The 17,400-nt window shown below is 38.2% G+C and overlaps 2 protein-coding genes across 2 annotated transcripts; both read left to right on the top strand.

Moving 5' to 3' along the window:
* The first annotated feature begins 707 nt into the window (after nt 1-707).
* LOC135634257 (endoglucanase 24-like) lies at nt 708-4,698 on the top strand. The gene is made up of 6 exons (XM_065144602.1): nt 708-1,210; nt 1,443-1,726; nt 2,396-2,833; nt 3,191-3,338; nt 3,691-3,857; nt 4,083-4,698. Exons 1-6 carry the CDS (start codon nt 1,006-1,008, stop codon nt 4,410-4,412), a joined length of 1,572 nt encoding a protein of 523 aa, XP_065000674.1. The 5' UTR covers nt 708-1,005; the 3' UTR covers nt 4,413-4,698.
* A 2,210-nt stretch (nt 4,699-6,908) lies between these two features.
* LOC135633330 (probable serine/threonine-protein kinase PBL19) lies at nt 6,909-12,376 on the top strand. The gene is made up of 4 exons (XM_065142672.1): nt 6,909-7,707; nt 9,416-9,676; nt 10,716-10,838; nt 11,697-12,376. The coding sequence occupies exons 1-4, from the start codon at nt 7,333-7,335 to the stop codon at nt 12,129-12,131; spliced, it is 1,194 nt and encodes a 397-aa protein (XP_064998744.1). The 5' UTR covers nt 6,909-7,332; the 3' UTR covers nt 12,132-12,376.
* Nucleotides 12,377-17,400: the final 5,024 nt, after the last annotated feature.

Genomic DNA, 17,400 nt, shown 5'->3' with positions numbered 1-17,400 from the left:
AATATTATTTACAATCCAAAATTTTTTGGGTTTTGCATATTAATCTCATCATTTATTTGTATCAACGGATTAGTCTCTAAAATCTAAACTTTCTGTAATTTAGTCAACAATCCTTGATTGACTGTCCACCAGACGATGACATCTCACCATCCACATAAGATATCTAACATGAGCTGGTTGTTCCGTCACATCCTGCGTTCGTAACTCTTTTGTCATTTGTGACCCAAGGATAGGATCGCTTAGAAAATGAAGGTGTTGGTAATTTCGTGAGCCCATTAGGGGAGAGGATATATGTCGAAATAGGTTCATACCTCTTTAAGCTTACCGGTTGGTCTACCCTCCTTTCGATTGTCGCGGTTCCTGAGGGCCCCAACTTGTCACGAACCGCCGTCCGAGTAAGCCGGGCGTGTGGGACCGGATATTTGCCGGTAGCGCGACAACTGGCGGCAGGGGATACGGGTTTGCGGCGGCGCCACAGTACCGGACGGGGATTCCCCACCTCCCGCCACCAGGAAATCGGGATGCCCTTTTCATACAAACACCATCAGCGTTTTTGTCGGTCGAATGGCCAACACGTAAGATCTTTAAGTGGGACCCGAGGTTAAATACTTGCACCCCCCAGACAGCCAATTCCAGTTCTCGTCTGTTGGCCCACTCCCTTGTCATCGACCGACAAGAGGAGTTTTCGGGTCCAAATGCCGTGAGAGAGAGAGAGAGAGAGAGAGTGTGTGTGTGTGTCTCTGAGTGTGCGTGTGTGAGTGTCTGAAGTGGACTCCCGTCTCTCTTGCACAGACTCGAACGCCCCTTCCCAGATCCTCCTCTCGATCTCTAGATCTGAACACACTACAAACCTTGGCCCCCTCACCGAATCGAAATCTCTGGAACCCTAAACACCCCCTCTCCGTGACCTACTTGTTGCATTTCTCCGCACTGTCCGCGAAATCTGAGGCCTAGATTTCACCAGGTGAAGAGTCGGTACCACCGGTTAAGGCAGGGGATTGGAGAATGGGGGCGTCGAAGTACACCAAGGGGTGCACAGGATGGCTGATCGTGGCGGTGGTGGCGGTGCTTGTCGTCGCCGCAGTCGTGCTCACGATCAAGCAGACGCACCACCGAAAGGCGCTTCCAGTTCCCGGGCCGCCAGGGGCCATCGATCAGAAGTATGCTAGTGCGCTCGCCGTGGCTTTGCAATTCTTCCAAGTGCAAAAATGTATGCTCTCTCCATCTCAAATGTAGGCTCAATATTAGTATCTTTTTTTGGTGTTATAGATCTCCAGATCTCAAAATTAGCCTTTTTCTTTTGTTTACTTAATTATGTAAAATTGTGCATTTTTACAGAAAGGTCGAATTGGAAATGCTTAAACGATCAAATTTATCTTAGGTTTTTTTTTTTTACTCGTGGACTTTGTATATCCTTGTTTATGTTAGTTGATTGCCTGCAGCGGGTAAGTTGGTTAATAACAAGATCTCTTGGAGAGGAGATTCGGCTTTGGATGATGGAAAAGAGGCAGGATTGGACTTATCAAAGGGAATGTATGATTCAGGGGATCACATGAAGTTTGGTTTTCCCATGGCTTATACGGCAACGGTGTTGTCATGGTCAATTCTTGAATACGGGGATCAAATGTCTGCTGTGAAACTGCTGGAGTCAGCTTTAGATGCTCTCAAGTGGATCACTGATTATTTTATCAATGCCCATCCTTCTGACAATGTGCTATATGTGCAGGTAATGAGAACTCCCACACCCTATTATTACTTGTTTTCCATTTTCAATTGTGGCACCCAATCTGAAGGTTTGCTTTGTGCTTCTCTTGGAACATTTCGCATTGTTGTGTTTGTGCTTCAAGATGTTTTCTGTTGTTTTAGAGATGTAGAAGATTAACTAGATTAAGAGGATTCAGTATCAGAAGGAAGCACGGTGCACTATGAACTTTTTACCATGCCTTCATTGTGGCTTTGCTAGTAAAGTAACACAGTTGCAAATGACGTGTTCTGACTTCAGATTGTAATTTGATCAATCAACAGATGTTGTTCTTCTATTTGGCTACTAGATTTTCTGATTTCTTATATGCAGACTAGGTAATGTTTGATAATTACGTGCAAACAAAAAAAAAAGGAATTTAAAAAATTTCATAGAATATTCTGGTTTTCATTTAGTATCTGATTGTTGATATGTGATCACAAGAAGTTCAATGGAAACCTAGTTAATGAGTAGGAACAAGATCCATACCCTTTATGGCATTATATCACCTGTATCTAATGTAAATGTGTGCAAAATCCAGATCTCTGCTGTTAATTCCCATCTTCTTTTCCTTGCAATTGAAAGTTCTAGTGTTTTTTCCTTTGTTTAGCACTATAATACATGCGGCAATGGAAATTTGTCTCTGGCTGATAGGTGGGAGATCCTGATATAGACCACAAATGTTGGGAAAGGCCAGAAACAATGATAGAGAAGAGGCCTCTTACACAGGTTAACAAAAGTATCCCTGGAACGGATGTGGCTGCCGAAACAGCTGCAGCTATGGCTGCAGCTTCCCTGGTTTTCAAAACTAGAAATGTCACCTATTCAGATTTGCTCCTTCAGCATGCCGAGAAGTTATTTACTTTTGCTGATAGCTATAGAGGTTCCTACAGTGTCAGCTTTCCCCAAGTCCAGAAGTACTACAACTCTACTGGCTATGGCGATGAACTCTTGTGGGCAGCTAGCTGGCTTTATCATGCCACTGGAGATCAAACATATCTAAGTTATGTTACAGTGCAAAATGGGAATGCTTTTGCCGACTGGGGTAGACCAACATGGTTCAGCTGGGATGACAAACGTGCTGGAACTCAGGTTAATATCTGCATATGTGTTGAGACAAATCCTACTTGCTACTGGTTTAAGTATTAACAGATTTATTTTTCCCATCATCATGTAAGTCCTTTTCATGCAGTCTAGCAGATTAGTCCCTATTTTTACTCTGCTTAGTGAAGTGTCTTTTTTATATCCTAAAATTGATGTATTGTAAAAAAATTCTGTGGTTTCCATTGTTATGATGTGATTTTGACCACTATGTATAACACTCTTGTAAACAATAGAATTTTGGAAAGATATTCATTTTGCTTTTGTTGTTATCATACTGGGAGTAGCTATTTAGAGAGGACCTAGTGATTATCACATTATTAAAATTATTTGCAACTTTTCATGCAGGTTCTTTTGTCCAGAGTAAATTTCTTTGGTTCATCCCAATCCTCAAATGCAGAGATGAAGGGTCTGCGATTGTACAGAAAAACAGCCGAAGCTGTCATGTGTGGCTTGTTACCAGATTCCCCAACGGCCACTTCCAGTAGAACAGATGGTACAAATCAACATTATTGTTCAGAAATTGTGGTTAACTGCTATAAATTTGCTTTCCCATTCAATTTGACTTTGCTGGTTCAGTTTTATCTCCATCCTAAATAAATCATTTTCCTTCTGCATCTTGCATAATGGATCATTACCTTTATTGAGATGTGCTCTATTTATTGAGATCCTAAATAAAGCAGTCACTGTGCACCTTCTGGATACAAATATTTTGTGCTTCTTCTGTCAGCTTCCCTGTGATGATCAAGGTTGATTTTGAAGTCATGAACAAAAAATATCAAAAGATTGGAATAATATGGATAGAGTGAAATGTTACGTAATGCAGATTTATGATTATGATACTGCAGGTGGATTGGTATGGATAGATGAGTGGAATGCTCTTCAGCATCCTGTTGCTGCTTCATTCTTGGCTGTAGTTTACAGTGACTACATGCTCACTTCCCGAACACCAGAAATCCGGTGCAGTGGAAAATCTTTTACTCCTACCGATCTCCGCAACTTTGCTACATCCCAGGTAATTTTGCAGATTCCATTTTCTCATTCGTAAATGCACAAGCTTGGTGGCTAGTGATTATGACTTGGAATTATGATTTTCATAGTGGCTCCTTTATGTGTCGGTTGCTAATAGAGAGAAAATCCACATCCCATTTTTTGGGTCACAATGATGCTGTAAGCTCATCACAGACTCTTATTACATCAGGCAAATCGATCATCCTCGACTGTTGACTTTTGTTTTCAGGCTGATTATATCTTGGGCAACAACCCAATGAAGCTAAGTTATCTAGTAGGATATGGAAGCAGCTATCCTCAACAGGTTCACCACAGGGGGGCATCGATTCCTGCCAACCTCGACACTGGCTGTAAAGGCTTCAAGTGGCTCACGTCGATTGCGCCAAATCCAAATGTTGCCACAGGAGGACTTGTGGGTGGGCCATTTAAGAACGATTCATTCATCGATAGCCGTAACAACTCCATGCAGACCGAGCCTAGCACTTACAATAGTGCAGTGCTTGTTGGATTGCTATCTGGCCTTGTCACCACCTCTTCTGTGGCCACATCCTTCACCTAAATATGCCGCACGAGGCCTCTTCACATCATCAACATGTTACAGTCGTGTGTAACTCACTCAGGTCACCAATGCAGTATCATTGCAATGTATCACAGTGACAGTCAGTCAACACTTGGGGAATTTTGTTGTGGTCTTCTTCTGCTTGCTTCATTTTCCGCATTTTCTGTATCCTTGTGGGACACTGCCACTGCAGCAATTCTAGGTGTACAAATTCTTGATTGTTTCGTGAGATATGTGTCTGTGCAGTTGGCCATTAAGAACATGTAATGAAGATGATGTTCGCTCAGTGACTTGCCGGTTTAATTCAAGTTGGTTTTGCATTCTGCATCACGATCTGAGAGGAGAAAGTTATGAGCATATTAAATTATGAAGTCTGCATCACAATGTAGAAGGATGTGGATATGTAAGCTCATAAATTAGTCACAAAGCTGATCTGTGGAGCTCATGAGTGAGGTCAACTTGATGGAAGATCTGATACCTCAAGACAAAGGCTGCAAGGAAAATAAAACCAATGTTTGAAATGAGACTGGAAAGGTTGTTAATTCTCATAGCGGACCGGGAACGGGGCATCGAGTGAAAGACACTAATGATAGAAAAAGGTGTTGGATACCCTAAAGGATCACAGAAGAATATTATAATCATTCATGGACTTGAAGAAAAGCTCGAGCGAAGACCATTGTTTATTGCTTGGCCCACCAAAGGTCTCCATCAAAGTAGAATTGCACCAATTAGAATCGACTCCTTTTGTCTTTTGAAACAAAATAATCCTTCTTATATAATATATATATGTATGTATATATATATATATATATATATATATATACATATATATATGTATATATATACATATATATATATGTATATATATACATATATATGTATGTATATATATATATATATGTATGTATATATATATCAGTTTTCAATCCTTTCGCAACAAACAAGATGGATTAATTATGGAGATAAATTTGCATAATGTTGTTATCCATCAGTTTTCAATCCTTGAAATTTTCATTAATCGAAAGAAAACAATGATTAATTGTATTTTTTGCCTCTTTCTCCAATGAGATCGAGTAGTGAATTCTACATAGAAAAAAAAAAAAGTAAGTTGGAATATTAAGATTTTATTATTATTATTATTATAAAAATTCTTCAAACTTGAGATTTTGTTTTTTAGTCTAAATAAATGCATGGATATCAATTATTGGTCCAAGTTTGGCAAGCAAATCCGTAACCTAAAAGTTTATGCATGGCAACAAAAAGTCCTGTCAGTGGACTGACTAACCAACCACCGAGCAAGTCAAAGTCAAAGTACTGTTGATTTAATAATGTCTTTAATTAATGTACTCATTAGTCGATTGACTACTGTGGAAAGGAGGAGGCAGTCAAGTCCACATCCTCGTGCAAGATTAGCTAATGCAGTGGCGTTCGTAATTTTGAGTTGTATGGATCTATGTTGGAAAATATAATTCATAGAAAAAGATAGATAATAATAGTAGAGACGTCACAAAACTTTCAATTCTTAATTCATTAATATTTTACAATCTCATAAATCCTAAAATTCTCAATAAGATTAAAGTTGCATGTTGTCCTTCCTCCCACATGCACAGGCAAGTGAATTATGGTGGTAAAGGTAGGCTAATTAATAATAATGCTCATAAATGACAGGCTGTCTCTTTGCTCAAAAGTCAAAAAAAAAAAAAAAAAAAAAGTTGTTGGGTGACGGTAACTCTCGCTCTCTCTCTCTCTTTGAATGTTAGGGAAGAGGAACCAGCAAGATGGATTCACACACATAAATAGACTTTTGAACAAAAGATCTATCTCTATACAATTTTTTTACAATAAGATTATTTATTTGTTAAAATCAGAAATTCAAAGTCTTAGACAAATATTTCCTTTTGATCAAAATTCCAGTTATACAAACATGTCTTAGACCAAATTACATACATGTATTTTTCATTCCACCAAGTCATGATGAGACTTACTTTTTTTTCTTTTTTCTTTTTAATATTTATATTAAAAAAACATGATTTTATTTTTATATTAAAAATTATTATCGTTTAATATCTTAGTCGGTTAATTAGTTGATACCTTCAAAATTATTTTGTTACATCATCTTTTTTTTTTTTTTAAAAGTATTTAAATTTTGTTCGATGGATTTTTGACACATCTTCTTCTGTTCGATCCCTCTCTTTTAGGTTTCAATAATTATACTAATAGAAATCATGAGAGACCGTAACACTTTTCCCTCGGTGGCCCTCTCTCTCCACACCCAACGAACTCATCATCTAATGGTCTTCTTCCGCCATGCAAATTCACACCTCATCTAATAAATGCCACCGCCCACTGTCAAACTTCGTCTCTCTCAAATCCCCCACACCACGTTTAATTGCACTACATCAGTCTGCCCTGCCTGCTATCTCGACTCTTTCATGACCAAATCAAACATCAGACGATCACCAAAGTTTTGTCATCTACTTTTTCTTTTTCTCTGCGCCGAGCAGCTCTTCTCTCCCTCACCTCACCGCACCGCAATGACCACAGGAAACTGGTCAAACAAAGCACTCAACACCGAAGAAGAGAGAGAAAAAAACCACCTTTCGAAAGAGATGGAATAGAGAGTCGTAATTACTGTCTGTAAGCACTTTCAGGCTACCATTCTTATATATCCGTCAGACGGACGAGAGGGAGAGGTGGCAGCACACGCAACGCGAACCCGCAGGTCGTGGCCTCCCTTCTCACGTACAACTCGCCTGAAACTAGCTGGTATTTGTCGTGGACAGCTCCCGATCTGTCTTCTTCTCGTGTGTTGCCGATCCTACTTCTTTTTGATCCGCCTGTACGCGCACGTGTGGCTTTGTCGTCGTCATCGCTACTTGGTTGGAAGCCCAAGCAGCAATCTTGAACTGATCTCCAAGATATGGCATGTTTTGGCTGGTTTCGGAAGAAGGCGAAGGGCGCGCCGGAGAGGAACAGCGGTCCGGCCGTGACTGCCTTGAGCAGCAGCAGCGCGAGCCGGTCGGATGGGTCGGCCGCCGGGAAGCAGAACCCAAGCAGGTCCACGGGGCCTTCGGCTTCCCAGAGGAGCATCCCAGCGTTGTACGAGGAGAGGGCTCACAACCTGCGCGTCTTCGAGTACGACGAGCTGAGGGCGGCTACCAATAACTTCAGCAGGATGAACAAGATTGGGGAAGGTGGGTTTGGGGGCGTCTACAAGGGCTACATCATACCTCCCGATGGAGAAGAGGGCAGGACGCTGGTGGCGATCAAGAAGCTGAACCAGAGAGGACTGCAGGTATACGTAATATATGTCTGTGACGAATGCTAGCAACGATACTTGTGTTCTAATGCAGCTTCGAATTGCATAGATTGGTATACCAGGAAATCCATTTAAGAGAATAGCAGTCAAAATCAATAGTACATGTATGATGTTACTGAGAGCTGCAATGCGATATTAGATATCGAATTGCACGGCAAAACTTGACACCTTGTCTGGAGGGGGCCGAGATTGAAAGGCAAAAGCAGGGGAAAAGAGAAAGATGGAATTTCTCTAACCTAATCTTTTCTCTCTCGGATAGTAGATGGATTTTAAGTGAAGAGGAGAGTTTTCTGCTGTCCTTCTTTCTCATCATTATCCAAGCAGTAGTAAGGGTATTTGGTCTGCATATTTCTCTTCTTATATCCAAGTAAATTGCAGCATCAGATCTATTGGCTCTTTAACATGATTCCCAGTACACGATGGAATCTGCACTGCTACATGACATCCTACAGATTACAAGCCCATGTGTTTCGCTTAGTTTTTAAAGGAAGCATTTAAATTACTTGTCTGACGTTCTGTTAATAATTCTATTAGGGCATCTGTCTCAGTTTCTTCATTTATTCTAGCTTTGGCAATGCCATTTGAATCATATAGTTGCAGATCCCAGCTAAGATAGCTGGCTTTGCTGACTTTGTCAAAATAGTCGAGCAACAATTGGTTGATATCGGATCATGATAAGTTTTACAACTTAGGCACTGGATCCTATTAGATTCATGGCACGTTGCATAAAATAAAGAACAAGCTTTTCATGACTGTGAATTTGGAGGTCGTATGATTGTTGACATACGGTTGTATGAATTCCCAGCTTCACACACTGATACTGAACTCCTGGAATTGATGATGCATGGAATTGGCAAGTAATAGGACAAAACCAATCAGTTAGGCTGGTTATACAGGCTTTGATGTTTGTTTTAACTTTTAACTAATAGTTAATGGACCATACTAAACCAATCTATAGATTGTATACAATTTAAACTGCGATCTTGATTTTTCTTTTTGTTTTCTAATTATTGACTTTGAGCATAGAACATTACACCTGAAATCACCTTCAATTTCTTCCCCAAAACCTTCTATACTTTTTCTTATTCTTAAACATGTTGCATTGTATCAGAGTTTCCATTGTCATTTAATTAATATTAATTACTTTGTATAAGAACTCATCGTTAACTGGGAAGAAGAAAAAAAGATGAGATGAAACACATACTGAAAGATATCTCATTGATTTCCTTATATAAGCTTATAAGAAGAGATTTGAAGCTTACAGGAAGAGATTTGAAAGAACCAAAGATAAACAAATCAACTCATCCATCTGAAAGTCCTAGGATAATGATAGATTATACCATCCTGTCATTATTTACAAAAGATAAAGCAATCTAATTATCATGTGCCCTATGTGTGGCATCTGTCATATAATACATTATGCCTGTTTGTAATCTCTCTTTGAAGATTTAAGGGAGAGAGTTACACTGCTGATTATCAATATTTGTTGATACATGTTGGATCATTAACATTGCGTCTATTAAACTTGGGAAATGCCATTATTGTCATCTATCTAATCCTGATTTGCAATAAATCTTGTCTATTAGTTATCTTTTTTTCTTACAATTTTCAAACATCGACATATTTTTAGATGTCTTTGCTTCCTTGAATGATCAACCATTGTTAACATTTTTTTGCCACTTAGGGTCACAAGCAATGGTTAGTAGAAGTACAATTTCTTGGAGTTGTTGAGCACCAAAATCTTGTGAAACTTCTTGGATATTGTGCCAAAGATGGTGAAAGAGGGATTGAGAGATTATTGGTGTATGAATTTATGCCTAACAAGAGTTTGGAAGATCATCTATTTAACAGGGCTTATCCTGCGCTTCCCTGGAATTTGCGACTCCACATAGCTTTGGGTGTGGCACAAGGATTGGCATATTTGCATGAGGGGTTAGATGTGCAGGTTTTTCCTAACCCTTTTAGAATATTTGCTACTTTCATCCCTTGTTTCCTGCTCTCATCCTGATATACAAATGTATCCAATTTTGTTGCTATTTTAAACAGCAATTAGCTTTGAGAATAACATAAACTACAGCTTATGGTTGTGATCCATACCTTTTATTTCAAACCTTTTGTTTTCTTTTCAGCTAGTCCTAGCAAATGATTGTATAGTTTGTTGGTTTGATTTTGATTCGAATGTAATGTATTAGGTAATTTGTTTTTTCATATCCGAGTCCTTGGATGAACAACCACTGCCCTGATCAATAAAAGGTGCCAACAAGTGATGGTTCCACTTTCAGTTTATTCTTTGGTCTGAAATTTGGTGTCCTGTAAGTTTTTGACTTCTTAAAACACATAAATATGTTGCAATCCATATCAGATATAGATTCAACTGGGATAGTTTAACCAGCTAGATTTCATTCTATATGCATCTCCATTCTACTTAGTAACCCCAAGGGAAAGAAAAGTATATCTGGATTTCAATATCTGATGACACCTTTTTGGTTAGGGATAGTAATGGTGACAATTACTTTGTATATTTTGCTATTGAAATCGGATTTTATCATTAAAAAAAAAAAATCAAAGTGAATGATTGATTCATTCAATAATAAAATAATTGCAGGAAATTCTTTGATAACACGGATTCCTATTTCTCAATGATATTTCATGATCGAGACAATCAGTTAAATCTCATAAAGCCATTTCATAGTTCATTGATATCTCTCCTTTTAGGAAAAGAAAGTATCAAGAAAGTATGCCTAAATTCATGGTTAACTTAGTAAATTACATTTAAAATTCTAATACATAAGGTATGACATGATATAGTTACTTTCTTGAGGTAATTAGTAAAGACAATGAAAATTGTTATTGTTGCTGTGCTCAAACTTCTTCTCTTCATTCTTATTACCGCTTGCCTAAAACATTTTGCGTTTGCTTTTCGAGAAATGTAATTATGGATTACTGATTTCGAGCTTCTAGTTATATTCCACCTATTTTGGCAGGTTATATATCGCGATTTTAAAGCATCAAATGTGTTATTGGACAAGGAGTTCAATCCAAAACTGTCGGACTTTGGCTTAGCAAGAGAAGGACCTACAGCTGGGCACACTCATGTTACGACAGCGGTATGCCTACATTGCAGACACTGCTCAATTATCTGCCTTACTACTCCAATTACATAGAACTTCAGACATATTGTTAGAACATGGCTTATTCTAGATTTTACTGTGTTATAGTTATTAAGACCTTAGTAATTCATCTGACAACTAGCTGTTTAGGTCTAAACATGAGCCTCAACTGCCACAGTCTCTAGTTTTCAGTCTTTGGCATGGACTCTATGTGGCTGGCATGGCTGTTTATGCCAATATAATTGCTATGATATGTTCTTTCCAATCTATCTTTTTTTCCTTTTTATTATGAAACAATTAGGACATAGCTTATTCTAGATATAGTGTCATAATCACCATCTGCGTTCGGTCTCTTGGTCAGGCTCTACTTGGCCGGCGCACAATTGCTATGATACATTGCATAATGCACACTCTTATAACATTTTTTGTTTTGTTATAACACATGCCTTTATTGCAAGAGAGTAGAATTCATGCTTTTCTCATCAAAGTAAATTGCTTAGATCAATACAAATGCTATGATATATTCTCGCCGATCTATCTGTCGTTTTCTTTTTAGTATATAATAGTTATTGGCATAGTTTATTCTAGATTTTACAGCGTCACAATTACCAAGATCTGAGTAATTCATCCGAAAACTAGATTCTTGTGGTATAAATGTTGACCTCCATGGATACTGACCGACACAATTTCTGATTTCTGCCTTTTGACACTGGCTCTAGTTGGCCGGTGCAACTGCTTACGTCAATTCAATTGCTATGATATATTCCATAATGCATATTCTCGATAACAATTTTGCTTTGTTAAAAGTGGTATCCGAGTAGAATTCATGCTTTTGTTATTTAATGGAGTTGACAGGTAGTAGGAACATATGGGTATGCAGCTCCAGACTACATAGAGACGGGGCATCTCACAATTAAGAGTGATGTTTGGAGTTTTGGGGTGGTTCTCTATGAAATCCTTACAGGCAGGCATTCGTTGGATAGAAATCGACCAACAAATGAACAGAAACTTTTGGATTGGGTGAGGCAATTCCCTGTAGAAACCAGGAAGTTTACCATGATCATGGATCCGAGATTGAGAAGCGAGTATTCTCTCGAAGCTGCACGCAAAATAGCTAAGCTGGCCAACAGTTGCCTCGTCAAGAATCCCAAGGAGCGTCCATCAATGAGCCAAGTCGTCGAGTGCTTGAAACAAGCCATGCAAATGGATCCAGTAAAAGAGCATACTTCTGGAAACAAGTCAAACAGGAAGAAAACTGATGCAGTATCTTTATCTTCAAGGAGCCATTGATATGGTCTTGAAGAGTTGTAGAAAGTTAAAACAAATATGATGCCTTGTTCCGCAAGAGAAATATTTTCTGAATTTGTTTGCTATTGTGTTCTCCCATTCTTTCTCCTTTTTGGATATGTAACCAAAGAGAGGAGATAGAATCCAGAGTTTTGGTGATGAAAAACGACAGGTGAATAAGTTTGACATTGCAAGCAGTGTTGATGTATGACACCACCAATTGAGTGAATAGAATGACCATTCTGTCCTTTCCTCCTCTTTTTGATCAGTTCTGCATAATCTCTGTCATTCCAGCTTCCTTTCTGCATAATTTCTTGCAAGATGGTTTGTAGTAGTAACTCATGAAGCTAAAAGTGGTTACATAGTGGGTATGATTTTTTTTGCCTGGAGTCCAAAGGAGTGTATTGTTTGAAACAAGTATCCAATTCTTAATAGATAATGACTTCAAAAAAATATAGCTACTGAATAAAGCAGGCTGTGTGTTTTAGGTTTTGGATTCCGAACAAGGCTTCTGCCAAATCTAAAATCATCATTTAAGTGCCATCATGTGACTCGACAACCAAACCTATAAATTGTTAGAGGTAGCCCCAGGAAATTTACCGAAGGGTAATTTTGGTAACCCAACAAAGATAATAAAGTGAAAAAATAAAAGAAACGATAAGAACACCAGATTTACGTGGTTCGGCCAATTGACCTACATCCACGGATGAAGAAGGAGCAAATCACTATTATAAAAGAGGGACTATTACAAATGCCTTAGGAAGATGTTCCTAAGCCATAAAACACCCGAATCTATTAAACAAGGAAAACCTAAACTATAAGCCCAAACTATTTAATTGAGTATGGACTTAAACCCAAAGCAAACACTTAAGTTTTTCTTGTGGTGCATCTGACTTCAAAGCCCAGGCCCTTATTTATAGTTCCAATAGGAGATAACAAGCATGATTTTCCCGATGTGGGACTATGGGACTTGCCAAACAAACAAATCTCCACCTTGGCATCCCAACAAAACTTACTCCACCTTCTTCACAAAAGGTGGAGTAAATCGGAAAAGGCTTCATAAGCATATAAGTTGGATTGTCCTTCGTATGAATTTTCTGAACAAGGACCTTTCTTTCAGCAATGGTATCCCATTTGCATCCAACAATTTTCTTACCTGAAGGCGACTTCACAAGATCCCAAGTTCTATTTCGATGGAGAGATTCAATTTCTTCATTCATCGCAATAAACCACTTAGCGGAATTATCACAAGAAACTACATCTGAGTAGGAAGTAGGCTCACTAACTTCACTTGTTTCTTCTGCAACAGACAAAGCATATGCAACCAAATTTGCATATCTTTGTGGTGGCCGAATATCTCTCCGTGGTCTATCCTTGGCTATGGAATATTGCTCTTCCTCTGGATCAACTTCGTCAGTAGACTCAGGACCATCTATTGGTATTCTTTGAGAAGAAGAGTTAGACTGAAAAGAATTAGAACTACCAATCTCAAGCTCCACCTACTTCTGTGCACTATCATTTGTACAACTAGTAGATTCTTCTTTAGAAGATAACATAGATAATTCATCAAAAGTAACATCTCTACTGATTACAAATTTTGAGAATTTGGGATCAGAACACCATAATCTGTATCCTTTCGCCCCAAAAGCACACCCAAGGAAAATACATTTTTTAGCTCCAGGCTCTAATTTTCTTTCATTTATATGCATGTATGCTAGACACCCAAAAATTTTTAAATCAAAGTAATTAGTAGGAGTACCTGACCAAACTTCCTCCGGAGTTTTAAAGTTAAGTGTCGCAGAAGGAGTGCGGTTGACAACATAACAGGCCATATTAATTGCCTCCGCCTAAAAATCCTTTGTCAACCCTACATTTGAGATCATACACCTTGCTCTCTCTAAGAATGTTCTGTTCATACGTTCGACCACACCATTTTGTTGAGGCGTCATCCTAATAGTGCGATGCCGAACGATTCCTTCATTTTTGCAGAATTCATCAAAGTCACCTTTATAAAATTCCATGTCATTATCTGTTCAAAGTCGCTTAATCTGTTTACCTTTTTGCTTCTCAATCAAAGTCTTCCATTGTTTAAAGGTTAGAAAAACATCATTTTTATACTTTAAAAAATAAGCCCAAACTTTCCTGGAATAATTGTCAATGAAAGTCAACATATACCTAGCACCACCCTTAGACTGAACATGAGCTGGACCCCAAAGGTCTGAATGAATATAGTTAAGAGTACCTTTCGTTTTGTGAACTGCCGGAGAATTGAAGCTAATTCTTTTCTGCTTTCCAAAAATGCAGTGTTCACAAAAATCCAATGACCCAGTACTCTGTCCGCAAAGTAGACCCCTTTTGCTCAATATGCTTAAACCTTTTTCACTCATATGACCCAAACACATATGCCATAATTTGGTGATGTCAGAATCAGACAATGATGATGACGAGACTGCAACTGAGCCTGTGATAGTAGTTCCCTGTAAAATATACAAGCTACTATACCTACAAGCTTTTATAACAATAAGGGCATTTCTAGAAACTTTAATAACTCCACCTTCAGCTGCGTATTTACACCCAAAGGCCTCTAGGTTGCCTAAAGAGATATAATTCTTTTTTAAATCAGGAACATATCTAACATTAGTGAGCGTCCTCACAATACCATCATGCATTTTAATTTGGATTGTTCCTCTATCAACAACATTACATGCTGCATTATTGTCCATCAAAACAATTCCACCATTACAAGATTCATATATGGAAAACAAATATCTATTGGGACACATGTGATAAGAACAATCTGAATCTAAAATCCATTCATTTTTAGACCTCGTCCTGTCATCAGTAGCAAAGAAAATATTTATATCATTCTCATCAACTACTACACTAACTTCAGCGGACTCAGTAGTTTTCTCAACAATTTTTTCCTTTTGCTTTAATTTATTTTTCAATTTAAAGCAATCAGCCTTAATGTGCCCCATTTTATGACAATATCTACACTCCAAATTTCTATGTCTGGATTTAGATCTAGATTTAGATCTACTACTGTCAAATTCTCTTTTATCCATTCTACCCCTGACAACCAGACCCTCAGCCTGATTCCCTCTACTTTCCCCAGTGATATCTCTGTCTATCTGCTCCTTAGATTTTAGTGCAGATTTAATTTCCTAATACGAAATTGTTTCTTTTCCATAAATCATAGTATCACGGAAATGCTTAAAAGATCGGGGAAGAGAACACAAAACTAATAGGGCCTTATTCTCATCATCAATTTTTGCATCTATATTCTCCAAATCCATAATCAAGGAATCAAATTTATCAAGATGTGAGAGTATAGATGTACTTTCAGTCATCCGAAGCATATACAAACTCTGCTTTAAGTAGAGACGATTTTCTACTGTCCTCTTCATATATAAGGCTTTAAGCTTGTCCCACATGCTCTTAGTCGTAGTCTCTGTAGCTACCTCCCGTAAAACCTCGTCAGAGAGATTTAGAATAATGCTGGATCGAGCCTTCTTATCCATATCCACAAAATCTTCCTTTGATGTACCATCTGGAATGTTCTCAGCTCCTTGTAGTGCCAAATCAACTCCATCTTGAACCAAAATGACATCCATCTTGAGTTGCCATATGCCGAAGTTGACATTTCTGCCGATACTAGTTTGTTAGAGCTAGCCCTAGGAAATTTACCAAAGGGTAATTTTGGCAACCCAACAAAGACAATAAAGCAGAAAGAATAAAAGAAGCGACAAGAACACCTGATTTACGTGGTTTGACCAATTGACCTACATCCACGGATGAAGGATGAGCAAATCACTACTATAAAAGAGGGACTATTACAAATGCCTTAGGAAGATGTTCCTAGGCCATAAAACACCCGAATCTATTAAACAAGAAAAACTTAAACTATAAGCCCAAACTATTTAACTGAGTGTGGACTTAAACCCAAAGCAAACACTTAGGTTTTTCTTGTGGTGCATCTGACTTCAAGGCTCAAGCCCTTATTTATAGTTCCAATAGGAGATAACAAGCCTGATTTTCCCGATATGGGACTACGGGACTTGCCAAACTAATATAAATTAATCAATCTCTCGAATCAATGTTCGATTTTCTGACTTAACATTCCAATCTCTCGGTTCTCTCCCTTGGTTTGGTTAGAGTACCGGTATTACTTATCTTAAGACAAGGGTTAGTAGACTAAATTCATCAATTTATTTTTCTCATCAAAAGATAATAATATTTAATGATCTTTATTTATTTATTTATTTTTTTATTTTTTTATTTTTTTATGATAACAATTAATCGATGAAGAGATCTAAAAACTTTCCTGTCTAACTAGAGCCTGCACTAAGAGATTAGTGACTAATAAGGGCTTAACATATGACGACACAATCAGGGTTCAATCTACTCTAAAATGCCACTTAGGGTTCAATCTACTCTAAAATGCCTATCATACCATATAAATCGAGGTTTGTGATCATTCATTAGGATTACTCTACCCTTATTAGTAATTTACTTGAGCATCGGAGGGATCGAGTCAAGAAACTCAACCAATCTTAGTATTTATCAAGGTCGATCGTGGAGTACATGTTCGAGTACACCTTAGCCCTTAAAGGAGCATCTAAGCCAATCCATAGGCTACCTCAAACCTCTTGCACACGTTGGCTTGAACCAAGTCAAACTGATTTGGACATCGTTTATATTATTTTTATCATTTTGGTGCTAAAAGAAGGGCTCATGTCGCAAGAGTATCAGCCCATTGACCCGCTCAATGGGCACTCTAGTGAAGGTGCTTCGCTCCTAACTCACAATGTAGCCAACATGGCCAGAGACACTCTTATACAATGATAATATAATCGGTACGACTTGAAGCACTCTTCTACGACAACAATGCGACCGAGACTACCCAAGATGCTCCTCTACCATGATAGAATGGCTAACATGTCCCGAGATGCTCCTCTACCACAATTGCTATCCATAGGTGCCCTACAGGCCAATCACGTGAGTGTTGATACATGTGACTTGACACGTAGTCTTTTTACTTATTATTATTATTTGGATTTTATCACTTTATATTGCTTGTTGCATGAATATATTATGATGTCCATGAATCTGTACAATAAGAATCAGATTATGATGAGATCATGATAATGAGACTGATTCGTCTTTAAACATAGATCCTAAATAATCCTACTCATAGGTTACTCGAGAGGGATATCGAGATAATCGGACAGACTGGTGTACCGTATACTCATACATATGATGGAGGCAGCTG

Source organism: Musa acuminata, chromosome BXJ3-3, assembly GCF_036884655.1.
Source record: "Musa acuminata AAA Group cultivar baxijiao chromosome BXJ3-3, Cavendish_Baxijiao_AAA, whole genome shotgun sequence".
Classification (NCBI taxonomy): domain Eukaryota; kingdom Viridiplantae; phylum Streptophyta; class Magnoliopsida; order Zingiberales; family Musaceae; genus Musa; species Musa acuminata.
This window is presented reverse-complemented; position numbering and strand designations above follow the sequence as displayed.

Bases quoted from the DNA above. Each gene is read 5' to 3' on its own strand.
- LOC135634257 (XM_065144602.1), top strand. From the start codon at position 1,006: ATGGGGGCGTCGAAGTACACCAAGGGGTGCACAGGATGGCTGATCGTG. The intron at 1,211-1,442 runs GTATGCTCTCTC...GATTGCCTGCAG, and splicing joins ATTCTTCCAAGTGCAAAAAT to CGGGTAAGTTGGTTAATAAC. The intron at 2,834-3,190 runs GTTAATATCTGC...CTTTTCATGCAG, and splicing joins ACAAACGTGCTGGAACTCAG to GTTCTTTTGTCCAGAGTAAA.
- LOC135633330 (XM_065142672.1), top strand. From the start codon at position 7,333: ATGGCATGTTTTGGCTGGTTTCGGAAGAAGGCGAAGGGCGCGCCGGAG. The intron at 7,708-9,415 runs GTATACGTAATA...TTTGCCACTTAG, and splicing joins TGAACCAGAGAGGACTGCAG to GGTCACAAGCAATGGTTAGT. The intron at 10,839-11,696 runs GTATGCCTACAT...TGGAGTTGACAG, and splicing joins ACACTCATGTTACGACAGCG to GTAGTAGGAACATATGGGTA.